Genomic DNA, 15,053 nt, shown 5'->3' on the forward strand with positions numbered 1-15,053 from the left:
TAGACCATGCTGGCCTGGAACTCGAAGATCTGTCTGCCTCTGCCTCCCAAGTGCTGGGGCTAAAGGCGTGCTCCACCACTGCCCAGCACTGGTTGGGTTTTCAAACACAGGTTTTTCAAAAGAAAACCAGGATACAAATGCAAATTCATAGTCTTTCTAGACATACACCCTTAACATGCCACATAAGCTAGAAAGCACAAAAATAGGCAGGCCCAAATAATTAAAACTCAGTTTACTCTGCTGTCCTCGGGGTCTTCTAAACCATCCGGCCGGCTAAGGTTTCGAGCAGGCTGGCTACAGACAACATTGTCTTCCCAAGATGGGACCCGCACAGGTGGCCTTTGGATTTCATCTGGATAAAAAGCACCATCTGCTCCATCTGTAATAAGAATTACAAAAGAAACATTTAGGGAGAAATTTGATGAAACTAGTTACAAGAAATTAGCACCTCTCTATGGAGTTACGATGACACAGAGAAGCAAATGGGGACTCAGGGTGTGGCTAAGTGGAACACGCTTCCCTAAAGCACCAAAAGGTCTGGGAGCCTCTCCACAACATAGGAAGAAGAGCCGCAGAGGCCACATAGGCATGGTAGCACATGCCAGGCTCCGTTACAGAGCAAGACAGTTTCTTATGTTTTTATTTTTAGCCCACAGGTCTAATAACTGAGTCTGTGATAAGCAATTAAGACTCCTCATTCATGACATATCACCTGCAGATGTCGGCAATAATACTAAACATTAAAATGAAAATTACATGAATTTATTAGTTCATTATACCCTAGGCTCTCTTAATTCCATGAAAATAAAAGCTGAATGTCTTAGAGTCAGCTAACTCCATACCATGAAGAGATGTGACTAACCTCTGGTCTCCTGTGCCGTGTAAGGATTACCATACTGAAGAACTGGCTGCGCACTTGGCAGTGTAGGGAGGAGCCCATTTTGCTCAGAGCATGGGTTGAGACACCTTGAGGCTTGTTGGGGGCTCTGGCCTTCCTTTTTTTTTCCTTTTTGATCTTCTAGACTGGATTGAAGTTCCTGACATTGACAGACAGAGACAAGTAAGAAAAGCAGCCAAATGTCCTATGAGGACTATGTGAGCTCACTTCTCCATATGTCACAATGACAGACATAGAAAATATGTTAACAGAGTGAAAAACATTCAATATAGCAGGAAATCCAAGATTCACTCAGGGCTTTTAAAAATCTAGCAAGCTAGGATAGTAAATAATTTCCTTAACTCGAAAAATACCTCAAAAGTATATAAAGTAAAAATATCAAATGATTCTATTGCAGGTTAACTATGAGTAAAGGATTCTGCACTCCCTAATTCTCTTCAGCATAACTTGTGACTAAGAAAAGATTAAGGAAGACAGACTAACAAGTCTTTCTATATTCAGAGGATACAACTGTCCATACAGAAAGCAGCTCCAGCAGAGGAGTCAGGAGTACGAGAGAATTTAGCAGCAGATTGCAAGATTCAAAGTATAGTTAGTTCTATCCTTATATATATGAACAACGAAGAAGAGTATAGTTCTAGTTAGTAAAACCAATGAGAGAAAATGCCTGAGAAGTTAGCAAAAGATACTCACACAACACTGAGTATGACTAAAGATAGCACAAATGGAGGGACACATACCAAGTGTACAGACAGAAAATTGTTTTACAGTAGTAATTCCCTTCAAACTAACTGCAGATACAATGAAATCCTAATAAATATTCCAGCAGGCTTCTCCATGAGTTGACAAAATGATTCTAAGATGGAAATAGAATGTCTTAAACTGCCAATATTTAAAAACAACATCCTAGCATTTGGGAGGATTGCAATGTTGAGGCAAGCCTGGGATACAAAGTGAATTCAAGGCATGCCTGGGCTCTAATGAAAACTGTCTCAAAGCTAAAGACACAGTTTACTGGTAGAAGCTTTGTCTAGTCTGGCCTGCAGATGGATTCAGGTCTGACTGCTCAGCACCATGTAAAAAACTATGAAAGGGAACTGAGGGGAAGGAGGGATGGAAAAGAGAGGACGATGAAGAGGAAGAGAGACCCCCTAAACAAGATAGATTTCAGTGACTCAGTCTACCTCTTTTCTTAAGCCATCATTTTCTTCCATAAGAGATTTTAACATTTAAATGTTTATATACGGTATTGTCCTAGCAGCTAGGAGGCAGAGGTACAGCTGAAGACCACCATCTCAGGTTGCCCCCGCAGAGAGAGAGATGCTATAAAGATTACATTTCTTAGGAATCCACTAATTTCACTCTAGTGGCTTAAAACCGTGGCAGTCCAATGAAGCAGTCCTCAGTCTACAAAACCATACAGATACTCTAAATATAAGACTCGGCAAAACTGCTGTTTTTAAGAAAAACAGAATTAGCAGTTACAAGCACTGGCTGCTCTTCCAAAGGTCCTGGGTACAATTCCTACCATTTACATGGTATTTTCTATCCAAAACTCTAGTTCCTGAGGGATTTGACACCCTCTTCTGGCCTCTATGAGCAGACAAACACACAATACACAGACATGCAGGGAACGCATTAAAAACAAAAAACGCCTTCTAAAAGAAGTTGTCAGGAGGCTGAGAAAGGAGGATCGCCAGAGTCTGAAGATAACCTGGACTCAATAGTGAGTTCAAAGCCAGGCTGGGTTACTTAGTGAAACCTGTCTCCTCAAGCAGGAGGTTGGGGGTTAACAACACTTGCTTTTGCCAAGGATCCAGGTTTGGTTCCCAGCACTCACAGAGAAGCTAACAAGCACCTGCAACACCAGTTCTAAGGGAAGGGACACCTTCCCCCTATCCTGCCTCCATTCCATCTTCCCCTGGTCTATACTCTGTTTCCTTTTTACTTCCTCCCCCTCAAAAAACCATGAGAATGAATATAGAGTGACTTCTGCTACTGACCACTTGCTACCTTCTAGGCAAGTGTGTGCACACCTAGGGGTCAGTGATGACTAATGAGAACCTAACACTACATCTCAGAAGCCTTGACAGGTTTTAGGGTTCTCAAGATACTCTTGAGGAGCAGACACTAAATATTAAAACAGATTGTTTGACATCACAATGCAAAACTTAAAAACTTTTAAAGTGATAGAAACAATGCCATACTACAAGAAAGCAAGAGTAAGTTCAAAGTTTTATAATAATGGTAACAGCAGTAGTAATAGTAGTAAGTGAAGGCAGACAGCAAGCGTCCAACACAGCGTTCCTAAGAAGGTCTGCATTTTTAAACGGTCAATAAAGCTATTGACTTCAGTATATTTCTTCCATTCAAATCTTTTCAAAGGCAAATGCTATAAATTATATTTGCTCCATTAGCTTAGGCACTTAACAAATGCTTGACTTCAAATAGCAGGTATTGTGAAAGGGACTGCAGACACAGTGAATAAAACAGGTACAGTCTGCACTCTCCACGGACCATGCAGTTAAGCAGAAGAGAAAGATACCCAACAAAGAAGCATAAAACATATACAAACATACCTGCATAGTTAAAACTATGGAAAGTATTATGAGTAAAAGTACAGGTCCTGTGAGTAAGCTTTCTAGTGGTACCCAATGACCTGCAGCGGAAGCAAGCTTAAGCAGCGGAGTCGCTGGCCTGCAGCAGGTGGCAATGCTACCTCACAGCGCCATCACAGCTGACTGCTGGACACTGAATTAGCAGACTACCGCCAAACCACAAATACAACACCCATACAAGAAGACAAACGTGCTTTCCTGACAGAATGACAAAGACAACTAGGGAAGTGATGAGTCTGAAAGTCCACTCCGGAGCAGAGTATCCATCCAACCTGAAAATCCACCCCTTAAGCAGATCTTCCAAAGGCTGCACATTGTACTACACCACCAAATTCTGCAATCTGACTACTACATACATTTGTAGATTTGTACACACCAGCAAGCATTAAATTAACACAAAAAACACAAGCTTCAAGTTTTAGTTTAAAGGCTTGAGCTTTATATTAGCAAGAAACAGTATCAATCCTTTTCCTTTAACAGATTCATTTCTTTTCAAGAAAATACTTAACTCTAAACAAATACCCAATTATAAATTCACTTCTTCTCTAACTTTGAATATTTTAAACTTAGCTTATTGTTAAATGCAAAGTATGTGTTGGAGACAAACCAGCCATTTTCAGCCCTTAACATATTTCTCAAAAATTGGCAGATGTGGGATCTGCTAATGAGAATGGCTCACAGGTCACTGTTTACTACAGGGAGGAAAGCTTTCAAAGAGAGGTCAGACAAAAGAAAGCAAAAACTGTTCACAGTGAGTGCATTGCTTAATACCTTCTCACTGGAGAAAATTTCCAAATACGAAGCCAGAGCATTTATTTCTTTGTCTTTCTCTTCCAACTGTAGCTGAATTTAAAAGAGAGAGAGAGAGAGAGAGAGAGAGAGATGATGATGGTTAATATTTTATTTTCTATTTTCTCCTCACATGAGATTCACTCAAACCTTACACTACTGTCAAAGTGATTTTCTATACCAAGCTCAGTTCTGTCCTCAGTTCTCAGTCTTTGTATTAGCTGCCATTACTGACCAGTTTCTTTTTTTTCTACTTCTGGATTTATGTAGCCAGGCTAACTAGAACTGCCCTAGGTTAGGTTAGTCTTACACTCTCAATTCTCCTGTCTCAGCCTCCTGAGACCAATGGTGTGTGTCACCAGACCTAACTTCTCTTATCCTTTTAAAATGTATCAACACACTGATTGTGTATAATATCCATACAGTGTTTTTTACCATAAACGCCTCCTACTGTCTTCTCCTATTTCCCTCTTACTCCCAATAATCTGCTTCCTCTTCCCCTCATCTCTGTTCTACTCTCATAGTTACTGGTGGCCTAATGGGTTTCACTAATTGCTTACAGGGTCTTGGTGGGGCTATAAGTTCCTTACTAGTTCCTACACCACTGAATAAATCCCCCCCCCCCAGCAGCAACTATTTGGTCCCAGAATGTTCAGAAAGGGATGGGGGCCATATGAGCCCCTCCCTCCTAGCTGCCAATATGTCTTTAGGTCCTTGGCCATTTTCATTCCATGACAGGACACTGACAGACCCAATACTGGCTAGTCTTATGCCAATGATCTCAATGGCTGTGGAATTAAGAGTCCAACAGTGATGGCATGTCTTAGGACCCAATTCTAACTCACTCCACGCCTTCTAGCTTTTACGTTCTTCCCACCCCATACTCTAAAATGTTTCTTCTACCCTGAAGGCAGCTTCCCTTATCTTTTACTCCTTTGGCTTATATAAAATTGCACCAATATTGTTATCCTAATGTGTGTGTGTGTGTGTGTGTGTGTGTGTGTGTGTGTGTCCCAGCCACAAATAAAGATACATTATAACCATTCTTCTGTGGCTCTTTTGTCTATCCTGTCTCTGAAAACTTTCTTCCATTATCAACTGATAAGCTATAAATATAAATCTGTGCACCAATCTCATTTCAAGTCTGTCTGTTGTTATTTTGAGTCAAAGTCTCGCCCTGGGTTCCAGTCTGGCCAGGAACTCAAGATTTCGTTCAAGTAGGACCTGAATGATCTTTAATTTCCTGCCCCAAACTTCTAAGTGTCAAGATTACACACTTGCTACAATGGATGGAAAACCTGTCATTTTAAATAAAGGTAAGATAATGTTTTCACTGTTGTCTTTTCTGCATTGCAAAGACAAAATGTTCCACACTTACTTTCTTATATTAGTTAGCAATTATCACCAGAATCAACAGAATGCTTAAAAACTACAACTTTTCCCTTTCCTCCCTAACATTTTCAATCTATATCACTCATTTATTCAACAACTACCCACTGATCAACTGTAAGAGCACCAGCATTAACGGGTCCAACTAAAACTACTCTTTGTTGGTATGGTAACACACACCTTTAATCCCAGAACTTGAGAGGCAGAGGAAGGCAGATCTCTGTGAGTCAGACCAGCATGGTCTACAAAGAAAGTTCCATATCAGCTAGGGCTACATACTAGGGCCATGTCTTAAACAAAATAGCAAACAATACAATACAAACTCAATCACTTCAACAGTTCTTCCTAAATGATGTATTTCAGATCAATCTTTCTAGGTTCATGTCCCTAGTCTATAATAAAAGTTCAATTTCCAGCACCCATATGGCAGCTCACAACTCTATGTTCATAGAATCTAATGTACTCATCTGGCTGCTATAGGTACCAGGAACACAAGGAGTGCACAGATAACACTTGCAAGCAAAACATCCATGCACATAATAAAAACAGAAATGGCATCCAAGAGAAAATAGACTTCGCATACTCACCTCACTAGCTTTACCTCTCTCTCACCACCCATATCAAGTCTCTCTAGGGCTTACAAAGTCCTTTGAGAAGGACTCACTCTCAGAGTTCCTTTCTGCTAGAAAATTCTTAGTATTATGTAAGACCCAAGTTCTATTTTAGAACTCTAAAACCTGACTCCATGTCACCTCAAGTATAGATACAATTCTCCCCCAAACTGCTGTGGTCAGTCTGTCTGTCTCTCTCACACACACATATACACACAAAATAGCTAGAGATAAGATTAAATTGCTTAGAACTCACCAGTCTTACTCAAAGAAAGAATTAAGTAAATTATAACCACAATCAATCACAAGTATTTTATTCCTTAAAAGGATAATTTTTGACTTATAGTTGGGTAGCTTGCTCATTTTTTCCTAACATTCCAGCAGATACCATTTAATACTGCACTGATAAAAATAAGTTTCCTTAATTATATATTACGCCCCTTACTTACACTATTTTATTTAATGTCATGGTAATCTGTATGATAAATTTTAAAGCTAGCAAGATAGTGATAATATACCATTACACACACACATAAAAGGTCAAGTCCCAAAATAACTTAGCATACACATTTATGATACAAAAAGAAAATGAAATGACTGCTTGTTAAGAGACATTTTTCTGGAATGGATTACTCCTGTGGGTTGTTGGTCAGTTCTAAACAATAGAAGCTATGGCCACTGGTATTGGCTATGTATCCCAAGTAGAAGAAAAGACCTTACTGCTTAAGACACCACACTTTTCCGGTTACACGACTTAAAGAAACCAAGGTAAAACTGAGCTGTGAACTTCCTCCAGGATGGCTAGCTTTCACAGCAACAGACAAGCAGGTGCTATGCAGTGGAGGTGCTGGGGGGAAAGGGAGGAAGGAAGGAGGCTGACTGAGAATGACAAACTAGCCACTTCCTGGTTGGAGTACCATTGGAGGGAACTTCTATCCAGTGTATACATCTAGTCAGAAGCCCGCAGCTCGAGGGATTGCTGCTAAATGGACATGATGTGTGGACATCTGCCCAGCTACCCTCCATCATGTTTAAGCCGACAGGTTAGTGCTACAGTCAGAGAAAGCTTCTCTTTGCAGTTATAGAACTGGTCACAGTGCTGACATTAAATGACTATTGAATGCTTATCCCTAAATGGACATCTGTGTCACCTCATCCCAGCCTCAGGGAACACTACTGAAGAATAAAGGGCACAAAAAATCTAAGAGTCAGAGGAAGGAGTGGAGTGCTGTGGAATGCTGTCTTCTGGGAGGGACATGGCCTTTAGATTCTTGAATTCTCAGCAAACATGATTGCTTGCTAAGACTGCGTAAGATTGAGCATCAACATTCCATCATGGAAGGTATAATCTAATGAGGCCTCACACTTGCCTGAGGATTGATATGCAGTGAACGGCTGCTGGGGAAGAAGAGTTCTCCTCGGTGGTATAGCCACTACCATGCTGCCTGGGCTCCTGTAAATAACCTCACCCAAGATCCTCAGCGCAGCACTAATGAAAAGCATGGAGGTGGCAGCCACAGGACAGAGCATGAAAGAAGTAAACTATTTAAACAGGGTATCAGTGAGAGGCTGCAGTGTGTGTCAGGTGGAATATTATAAAGATATATCGTACAGATATCTGAAAACATACTGAAGCCTCTTATTATACATAATTGATATGTACTAAAAACTTTTTTAAAAGGTAAATCTCAAAGTCCACCTGAACCCACAGGACTAAAGCCACATTAACCAATGTATATGAGAAGCCATTTTCTCGATAGTCATACTTTATAGGTTCCACACTTTGACCAGAACCAGCTCATTAAGCATGAGCCGAGCCTAGGAACTTACTTTGTAACTACCCTCTACTTCAGCTAGCTCGAGTTTTACGGTTTCAGCAATTTTCACTTGTTCTTTCCACTTCAGCTCCATTTTCGCAAGTTCATCAGCGTATTTATTGCATTTGGTCTTCTCATCCTAAGTAAAATTAAAATTAGTACAATTACTAAAACCTTCACATCTCCAGAATAGACATCTATACATATACATGTGATGATTATTATAACAGTGTAAAGCCAACATAAGATTAGGTAAGTCATTTTATAGCCACACAATAGAATAACACATATCTACTTAAAAGATAAGTGGACAGTCAGTTGACCGTGAAAGGTGTCATATCAACAGCACAATGCAAAAGAATGTGTATAATATAATCCCACTTAGCTTATAATTTGCTTTCAACAGTTAAATTTGAGTGTCACTGTTTTTCAGAAAAATATAAGCCAAATAGCCATAGTTTCTGTACTTGGATCAAGATCAAGAATGTACTTTTTAAATCATGCCTATTCTTTCCATTTCTAAAACAACAGCTTTTCACCACAAGTATGAGTTCACAAAACTATTACTTTTGCAAAAGGAGGAAATCTAAATCATGCACTTTTATGATGGCTCTTTTTTTTCCCTTAAAAACCCAAGGAAGAAGTTACAAATAGTGACCAAAAAGTAAATACGCAATTTAATTTAAATATTTGTTCTTTCAAGGTGAAGTTCAAAAATATGTTTTGAGCAATTCCAACCTTCTATACTCCACACTATACCTTCTACACTTCATAACACACACACACACACACACACACACACACACACACACACAACCCCTCCAAATGTTTCCCAAACCTCAATATAAAAACTGGCTATAAACTTCTGGGTGGACCAGGAGTGCAGTCCAACAGATCACTGGCCTAAGGCCTGGGTTTGATCTTTAAGTAAAGCAAAAGCAAAACAAGTAAGTTCTGGAACAATGCAGGGGAATATGTTTAATATCCTGTAGAATGTGCTTTTCTAAAAAAAATTTAAAAAGTACAAAAATAAAATTGATATTCTACCACAAATAAATTTGATTTCTAAAAACTTGAAGCAAACAAAACTAATATCACAGATAACAGAGAAAGTAATGCCATTTACAAATGACAGGCAGGCAGTTCTGACACCACCACAGCCACTGGTCTTGCAGTACATTAAACAGACTTGTGATGTTTTCTACTCTAGTCTAAAGAGTGAATTCTTTGGCCGACTTGCCAAAATCACCAGCACATGTATACAGCAAACTCACTCCTGCTTGCACATGTGCTTGTCTTTAGGTAACTATACAATTTGGCAAAATCTGGCTTCCATGCTTTTAGAAAGAAAAAAAATGCATAGCAAGATGAACAATTTTTTTAAACAACAAAAGATTTTTTTTAAATATGTAAACATTTACAAAAAGATAGCTGTGGGGTTAAAAACATGGCTCAGCATGAAGCATGAGAACCTGCTGTATCGGCATGCATTTGCAACCCTAGAGCTAGGTGCACAGGGCCAAGCAGATCCTCCCGAGCCCCCTGACCAGCTAGCCTAGACAATTAGTAACCTCGGGACTCAGGAAGAAAGCCAGTTTCCATAAATAAGTTGGAAAGCAATCACTACACAATAAACTCTAGTCTCCATAGATATACATTCAAAATGTGTATGTGTACCAACATGCATAGGCATAGCACATGTACAAAATGCACTCACATGCATACTACATACACATATGCACACATCTAAGAAATGTAAACATTAAGTCATTATGGAAATGCAACTTAAACTACAATGATATTCTCATTACGGTCATCAGCTTGACTGTATAAAGTGATAAAATAGCACCAAAGAAAAACAATGTACTGGTTTCTTACAAATCCCTACCTAGCACCTAGGCATCTGAGTGAGAATGATCCCCTCTGACCACAAAAGGCTTATATATAAATGTTCAGAGTACCTTTATCAACCAGGCATCAACACCATACTCTCCCCACTTTCCAGACTCTTCCTCCTATGCCAAGCTCACTCACTCGGCCACCCTACACTGTTTTTAGAACACTGGGTGTCCAATCACAAAAGGGCTGCACATGCTAGACAAGACTACCTCAACACCTAGTTGCCTCACAAAGCCAGTGAAAGTCCCCTTTGCTCTGGCCAGAACCTGTCAGCAGCTGAATCTCCTGTCCTACAACAGCAGCACCAGGAAGGAAAAAGGAGAGAGGAGACTGCTGCTGTTTACTTCATCCTTTCACAAAGCTGGGTCAAAACATTGTGAGCTGAAAAAAGGAGCAGTTAAGGTTTGCTAGAAACTGACTCTTCTTCCAGAGAAATATAAAAATCCTTTATCTAAAGAAAATCAAAAGAACAGGCCTATAGATGGATGTGTCAATTTTCAGAGTTGATCCTAATGTCCTCAAGAGGCTGTGAGTACAGCTCCATCTTGTAGACTTATCAAAGGAGCTGTCCATCTGGGTGGACCCATGTGAAGAGCACTGTTGGTGTCAAGAGAAATCAACACATTCACTGTTGCCACCTTTGAAAACAAGGCACACTCCAAGACAGTTTCTGGGATCCTTGATAAGGTGACTTCTGCTACCACACATGCAGTGCGCACACACATGTGCAGGTGAAATGCCCATACACATGAAAACAAAAATCAAACAAAACCCAAGCACTCTGCTCTAATACACACCCTAGCAACAGTCTACTGCATAGTCATCTGTGGTGCCTCGTCCTGTGATGTGTACTGCACAACAGCAGCAATAAACATACAAGCACTACACTAAACTACAACATCAGGACCACTCTCTTTCTTCTACACAAAGATCTCAAAAAGCCCAGTTTGAATTTTGATCAAAACTCTTTAAGCGTTACTTTAAAAGCAAGTAGCAAAATGAAAAAGTATCACTAATAACATCAAGCAGATCAATGAGTTCCATTGTTGTTCTAAGTTATCTTCCTTTCCCATATGCAACACACACACACACACACACACACACACACACACACACACACACACCCTTAAAAACCACATCCAAGATACAAAATAACTTTGCTCTCTATTCTATCTTATCCTATAGACTAATAAGAAACATCCACCGACCCCATACTTCAAAGTGAGTACACCATTAAAGTAACAAAATTGAAAAAAATCTGAACAATGCAGCTTAAAATAAAATAATTAAAATCACATTGAGAGAGAGCAACTGTTTGCTTACCATTCCCATTCTTTGCTAGACAGGCACTGTACTGGCTGCACAAGCATGAGACCTGAACTCAGATCTCTAGCACTGACCATGGCAGCCTGTGTCTGTAACCCTGCTGATGGGAAGAATGATCGCAGCAGCTCCCACAGCTCACAGGCAGCCCGTCCAGCCAAAACTGCTGTTTCCAGGTTCACAGACCCTGACTGAAAAGGCACTGTGAAGACGTGGCTAAGGAAGACGTCCTGAAGTCAACCTGTGGTCTCCATATGCATCCACACTGGTGTGTAGATGACTGAACACCACACAATTTCCTGGTTGGTTTTTATACAATACATTTGTAAAAAGGACTTCCCTGCTAAAGTTTATATTTTTATACAATACAATTATAGTTTTTATATAATACATTTGTAAAAAGGACTTCCCTGCTAAAGTTTAAATGCTTTCCACATACCATTCTAACAGAAATAAAATTTTAGATTCAAACAAGGACACTGACTCGTGTGTAAGGAAAATACTGACTTCAGAAGCATAAGACCTGCATGACAATGACAAGGACACACCACTTTCCTCATCCGAAATGCAGTGTCAGCATACAGGAGTGGAGAGAGAACCTCTATATATCCATCCACAGAGGAACCGAGGGCTGCCATTTAACATTTGACAAATGGTTCACTGACAAAGGAGCTAACTTACCTGCAAGAGTTGTTTACACTTATTATACTTTTCTATTTTTTCAGCCATTTCTTTAGTCATTTCACAGACATGATCCTTTGTTGGCATGTCAACATCTGCTTCTGTTGGAACAAAGATAGAAAATAATGAATATTAATTAAGAAAATAATATTTAAATAGCATATAAGTTGCTGTCTGGATGCTGAAGAGAGGGCTTGGCTGTAAGAGCAGCTGCTCTTTCAGAGGACTTGGGCTCCATTGCCAGTATTTCCATGACAACTGTCTGTAATTCTAGTACCACAGGATCTGACACCCTTTCCAACCTCTACAGTACCAGGCATGCGTGCATGTGATGCACAGTCATACATGTAGGCAAAATGCCCATACTCGTTAAAAGAAATTATTCTTGTTGCTGTTTTTGCTTTGTTTTGATTTTTTCCCCCTAGAGGTTGTTTCTTTACAGAGTCCTGGCTGTTCTGGAACTCGCTCTGTAGACCAGGCTAGCCTTAAATCAAAGAGATCTGCTGAAGTGCTAAAATTAAAGCTGTGTGCCATCACTGACTAGCCAAAAATAAATTTGTTTAAAAATTTTTTTAAGTAATCTCTCTGAGGTCAGTCTGGTCTACATGTCAAAATCCATGCCAGCAAGGGCTACAAAGTGAGAAATGCTGTCTCAAAAACAAAACTTTTTTTTCTTGTAGAAAAACGAGTATTTTGTGGAGTGAAACCTAGAATGTTGCCAGGTCTAGGAGTACACTGGGCTATGCCCCAGTGTTCAGAAGACGAGGACAGGGAGCATCATTTTAGAACTAACTCGTCAGTTATACCACACACTAAAAGTGGAAATATATTGCACTTATTTTCCTTGTCAGGCACTTAGATTTACATGAAAGAAGGGGAAAGTTCATAAATAAAAACCCAGTTAAGTCACATTACTGCCTTACTCATTTGGTATACTTGAATCTGTTTTAGGTAGAGGAACAAACGTTTAGCTGACTAACATTAACATCAGTCTGCAGGTACACTAATGAAGATGTACCCGATGGAACATCAGGAGGGAAGAGAGGGATTTAGGAGAAAAGGACATTTTTCCCCCTGTAACATTATATATTGAACTTTTTTAAATGCTACAAAAATAATTAAAGTAAAATAACTACGCAAAGTGCAAGATAAATCTCCAATTTGAATGCTGCTACTGTGTTATAAAACCTGCATTTTTCAACTTTATCACATTCCACATTTGTCCTTTGTCACTGTGCTGAGAGCCTTCTCTGTTCTGTATATATAGTCACATTTATAACATTGAGTGTAAGGAATTCTTGTACTTCATTGTTCCATATGGTTCAAATTAGTACTTCTAGTACCAATTTAATTTTGAATATGTAAAGAGTCCCCTGAAGATTAAGTATTAGCTTACATTCACACTTCATATGGTCACCACGTACATAACTATCTCACATGAATACTCTCATTTGCCCCCTTTGCCTCTCAATTCTCGCTCCCAAGAATTTATGGAATATGCCTGAAATTCTCAAACAAGGAAGCAGGCAGTATCAAATCAGTGTCCCCAGTTTTCAAGGAAGGTCATGCTACACTGAGAGTGATTTTTACCTGCACAAGATGCTACTGGCTTGACATCCACAGCAGAAGCAGAAGCAGCCGGGTCTGTGTTTATTGAAGCATCGTTCACTTTCTGCTGACTCCCCGTTCTCTTTGTGAAGACCCCATTAGCACTGGCCTATCCCAAAATTTAACAGTAAGTTATTGAACAGTCACTGAATGAGTCATATTGGCTGCCTTTACTAAACATGTAAGTTATCAAAAAAGTGCACAAAACTACTCACTCTGAAAGCCTAAAAAGAATAGAGCTACATCATTTCCCTAAGTGGTGGGAAGGTAGAAAGAAAAGTACTTTTTTTTTCTTGTGAAATCACCAGAACTCATCACTCATAAACATCTTACAATCTCACAAGTCAAAGTGTACTCAGCATGTCTGGAGAGGTGTCTGAGCAGGTAAGAGCATGTGTTGCTTTTACAGAGGACCTAGGTTTGATTCCTAGCACCCACGTGGTGTTTACAGGCATCTGTAACTCCAATGCTAGAGAATTCAATGCTCTCTTCTGACCTACACAGGCACCAAACATGCATGTGGTACACACAAATAATGCAGGCAAAATACATGCGATTTTTAAATGTGGTCAAAAGAACACAAACAAAAGTCTCCCTGTGAATCTTATTCCGTCACAAACCCTTTTTTCCTTTACTATTGTGCATGCACTCCTTGCTCCTGAGAACCTATAACTGAGCTGCTGTACCACCCGAGCCCATGTTCTGTGTCTCCTTTATACTTCACTTCCAAGATCCCCTCACATGACAAGTCAAAGTTCAGTACAATATGGGGCCTTATGTAATACACAAACCCATCCAAATGAAGTATCTTTGTTTTATTATGAGTCTCCCTACCTACTCCTAAATATACAAGAGTAAGCTAATGGGACATGAGCAGGATGGAAGAGAACTGAGAAAACAGTGAGAGCAGCCACCTTTGCCACAAGTGATATTTACTACTACTACACACTGAGTTTAACTCACAAAGATACTTAATCAAGGGCTTAAGAGAGCAACGGCCTAAAATCAAGAGGACTTCTTGCTCCTGCTTATTCTTGGCGCTAACCTAGCTTCCCTTTATTAGTTCTCAAAAGGTACAAATCTCAAGTTTAAGCAGAAAGGAGATTGTCATTACAGTATTAGGCCAATGACTTGAAATCAAGATGATAAACTCAGGCCAACAGGATGGCTCAGCATGGAAAAGCACTTGCAGTCAATCTTGCCGGCATTCTGAGTTCCCTTCTCTATCCCTGAGACCCAGAGGGTACAAGAGGGAATAATCAACTCCCACAAGCTGTCCTCTGACTTCACAGACCACTGCACCCCAACACACACATATACCTATATCAATATAGTAGAAATGTTTAGAAAAAAGCGATAATTTGTACTCAAAAGGTTAATATTTAGAATATTATACATCTTATTTGCAAACAAAAGCCTG

The 15,053-nt window shown here is 39.7% G+C and overlaps 1 protein-coding gene across 2 annotated transcripts in view; it reads right to left on the reverse strand.

Moving 5' to 3' along the window:
* TAX1BP1 (Tax1 binding protein 1) overlaps positions 1-15,053 on the reverse strand; it is a 50,311-nt gene that overhangs the window by 9,194 nt on the left and 26,064 nt on the right. For both annotated transcript variants that reach the window (XM_080932486.1, XM_080932485.1), the window contains exons 11-16: positions 13,616-13,742; positions 12,026-12,126; positions 8,136-8,261; positions 4,288-4,359; positions 863-1,037; positions 237-379 (exon numbers count right to left, since the gene is read on the reverse strand). In XM_080932486.1, coding sequence (XP_080788612.1) covers positions 237-379; positions 863-1,037; positions 4,288-4,359; positions 8,136-8,261; positions 12,026-12,126; positions 13,616-13,742 — 744 coding nt within the window. The remainder of the gene's footprint in view (positions 1-236; positions 380-862; positions 1,038-4,287; positions 4,360-8,135; positions 8,262-12,025; positions 12,127-13,615; positions 13,743-15,053) is intronic.

Source organism: Micromys minutus (genome assembly GCF_963924665.1).
Source record: "Micromys minutus genome assembly, chromosome: 18".
NCBI classification, from domain to species: Eukaryota; Metazoa; Chordata; class Mammalia; order Rodentia; family Muridae; genus Micromys; species Micromys minutus.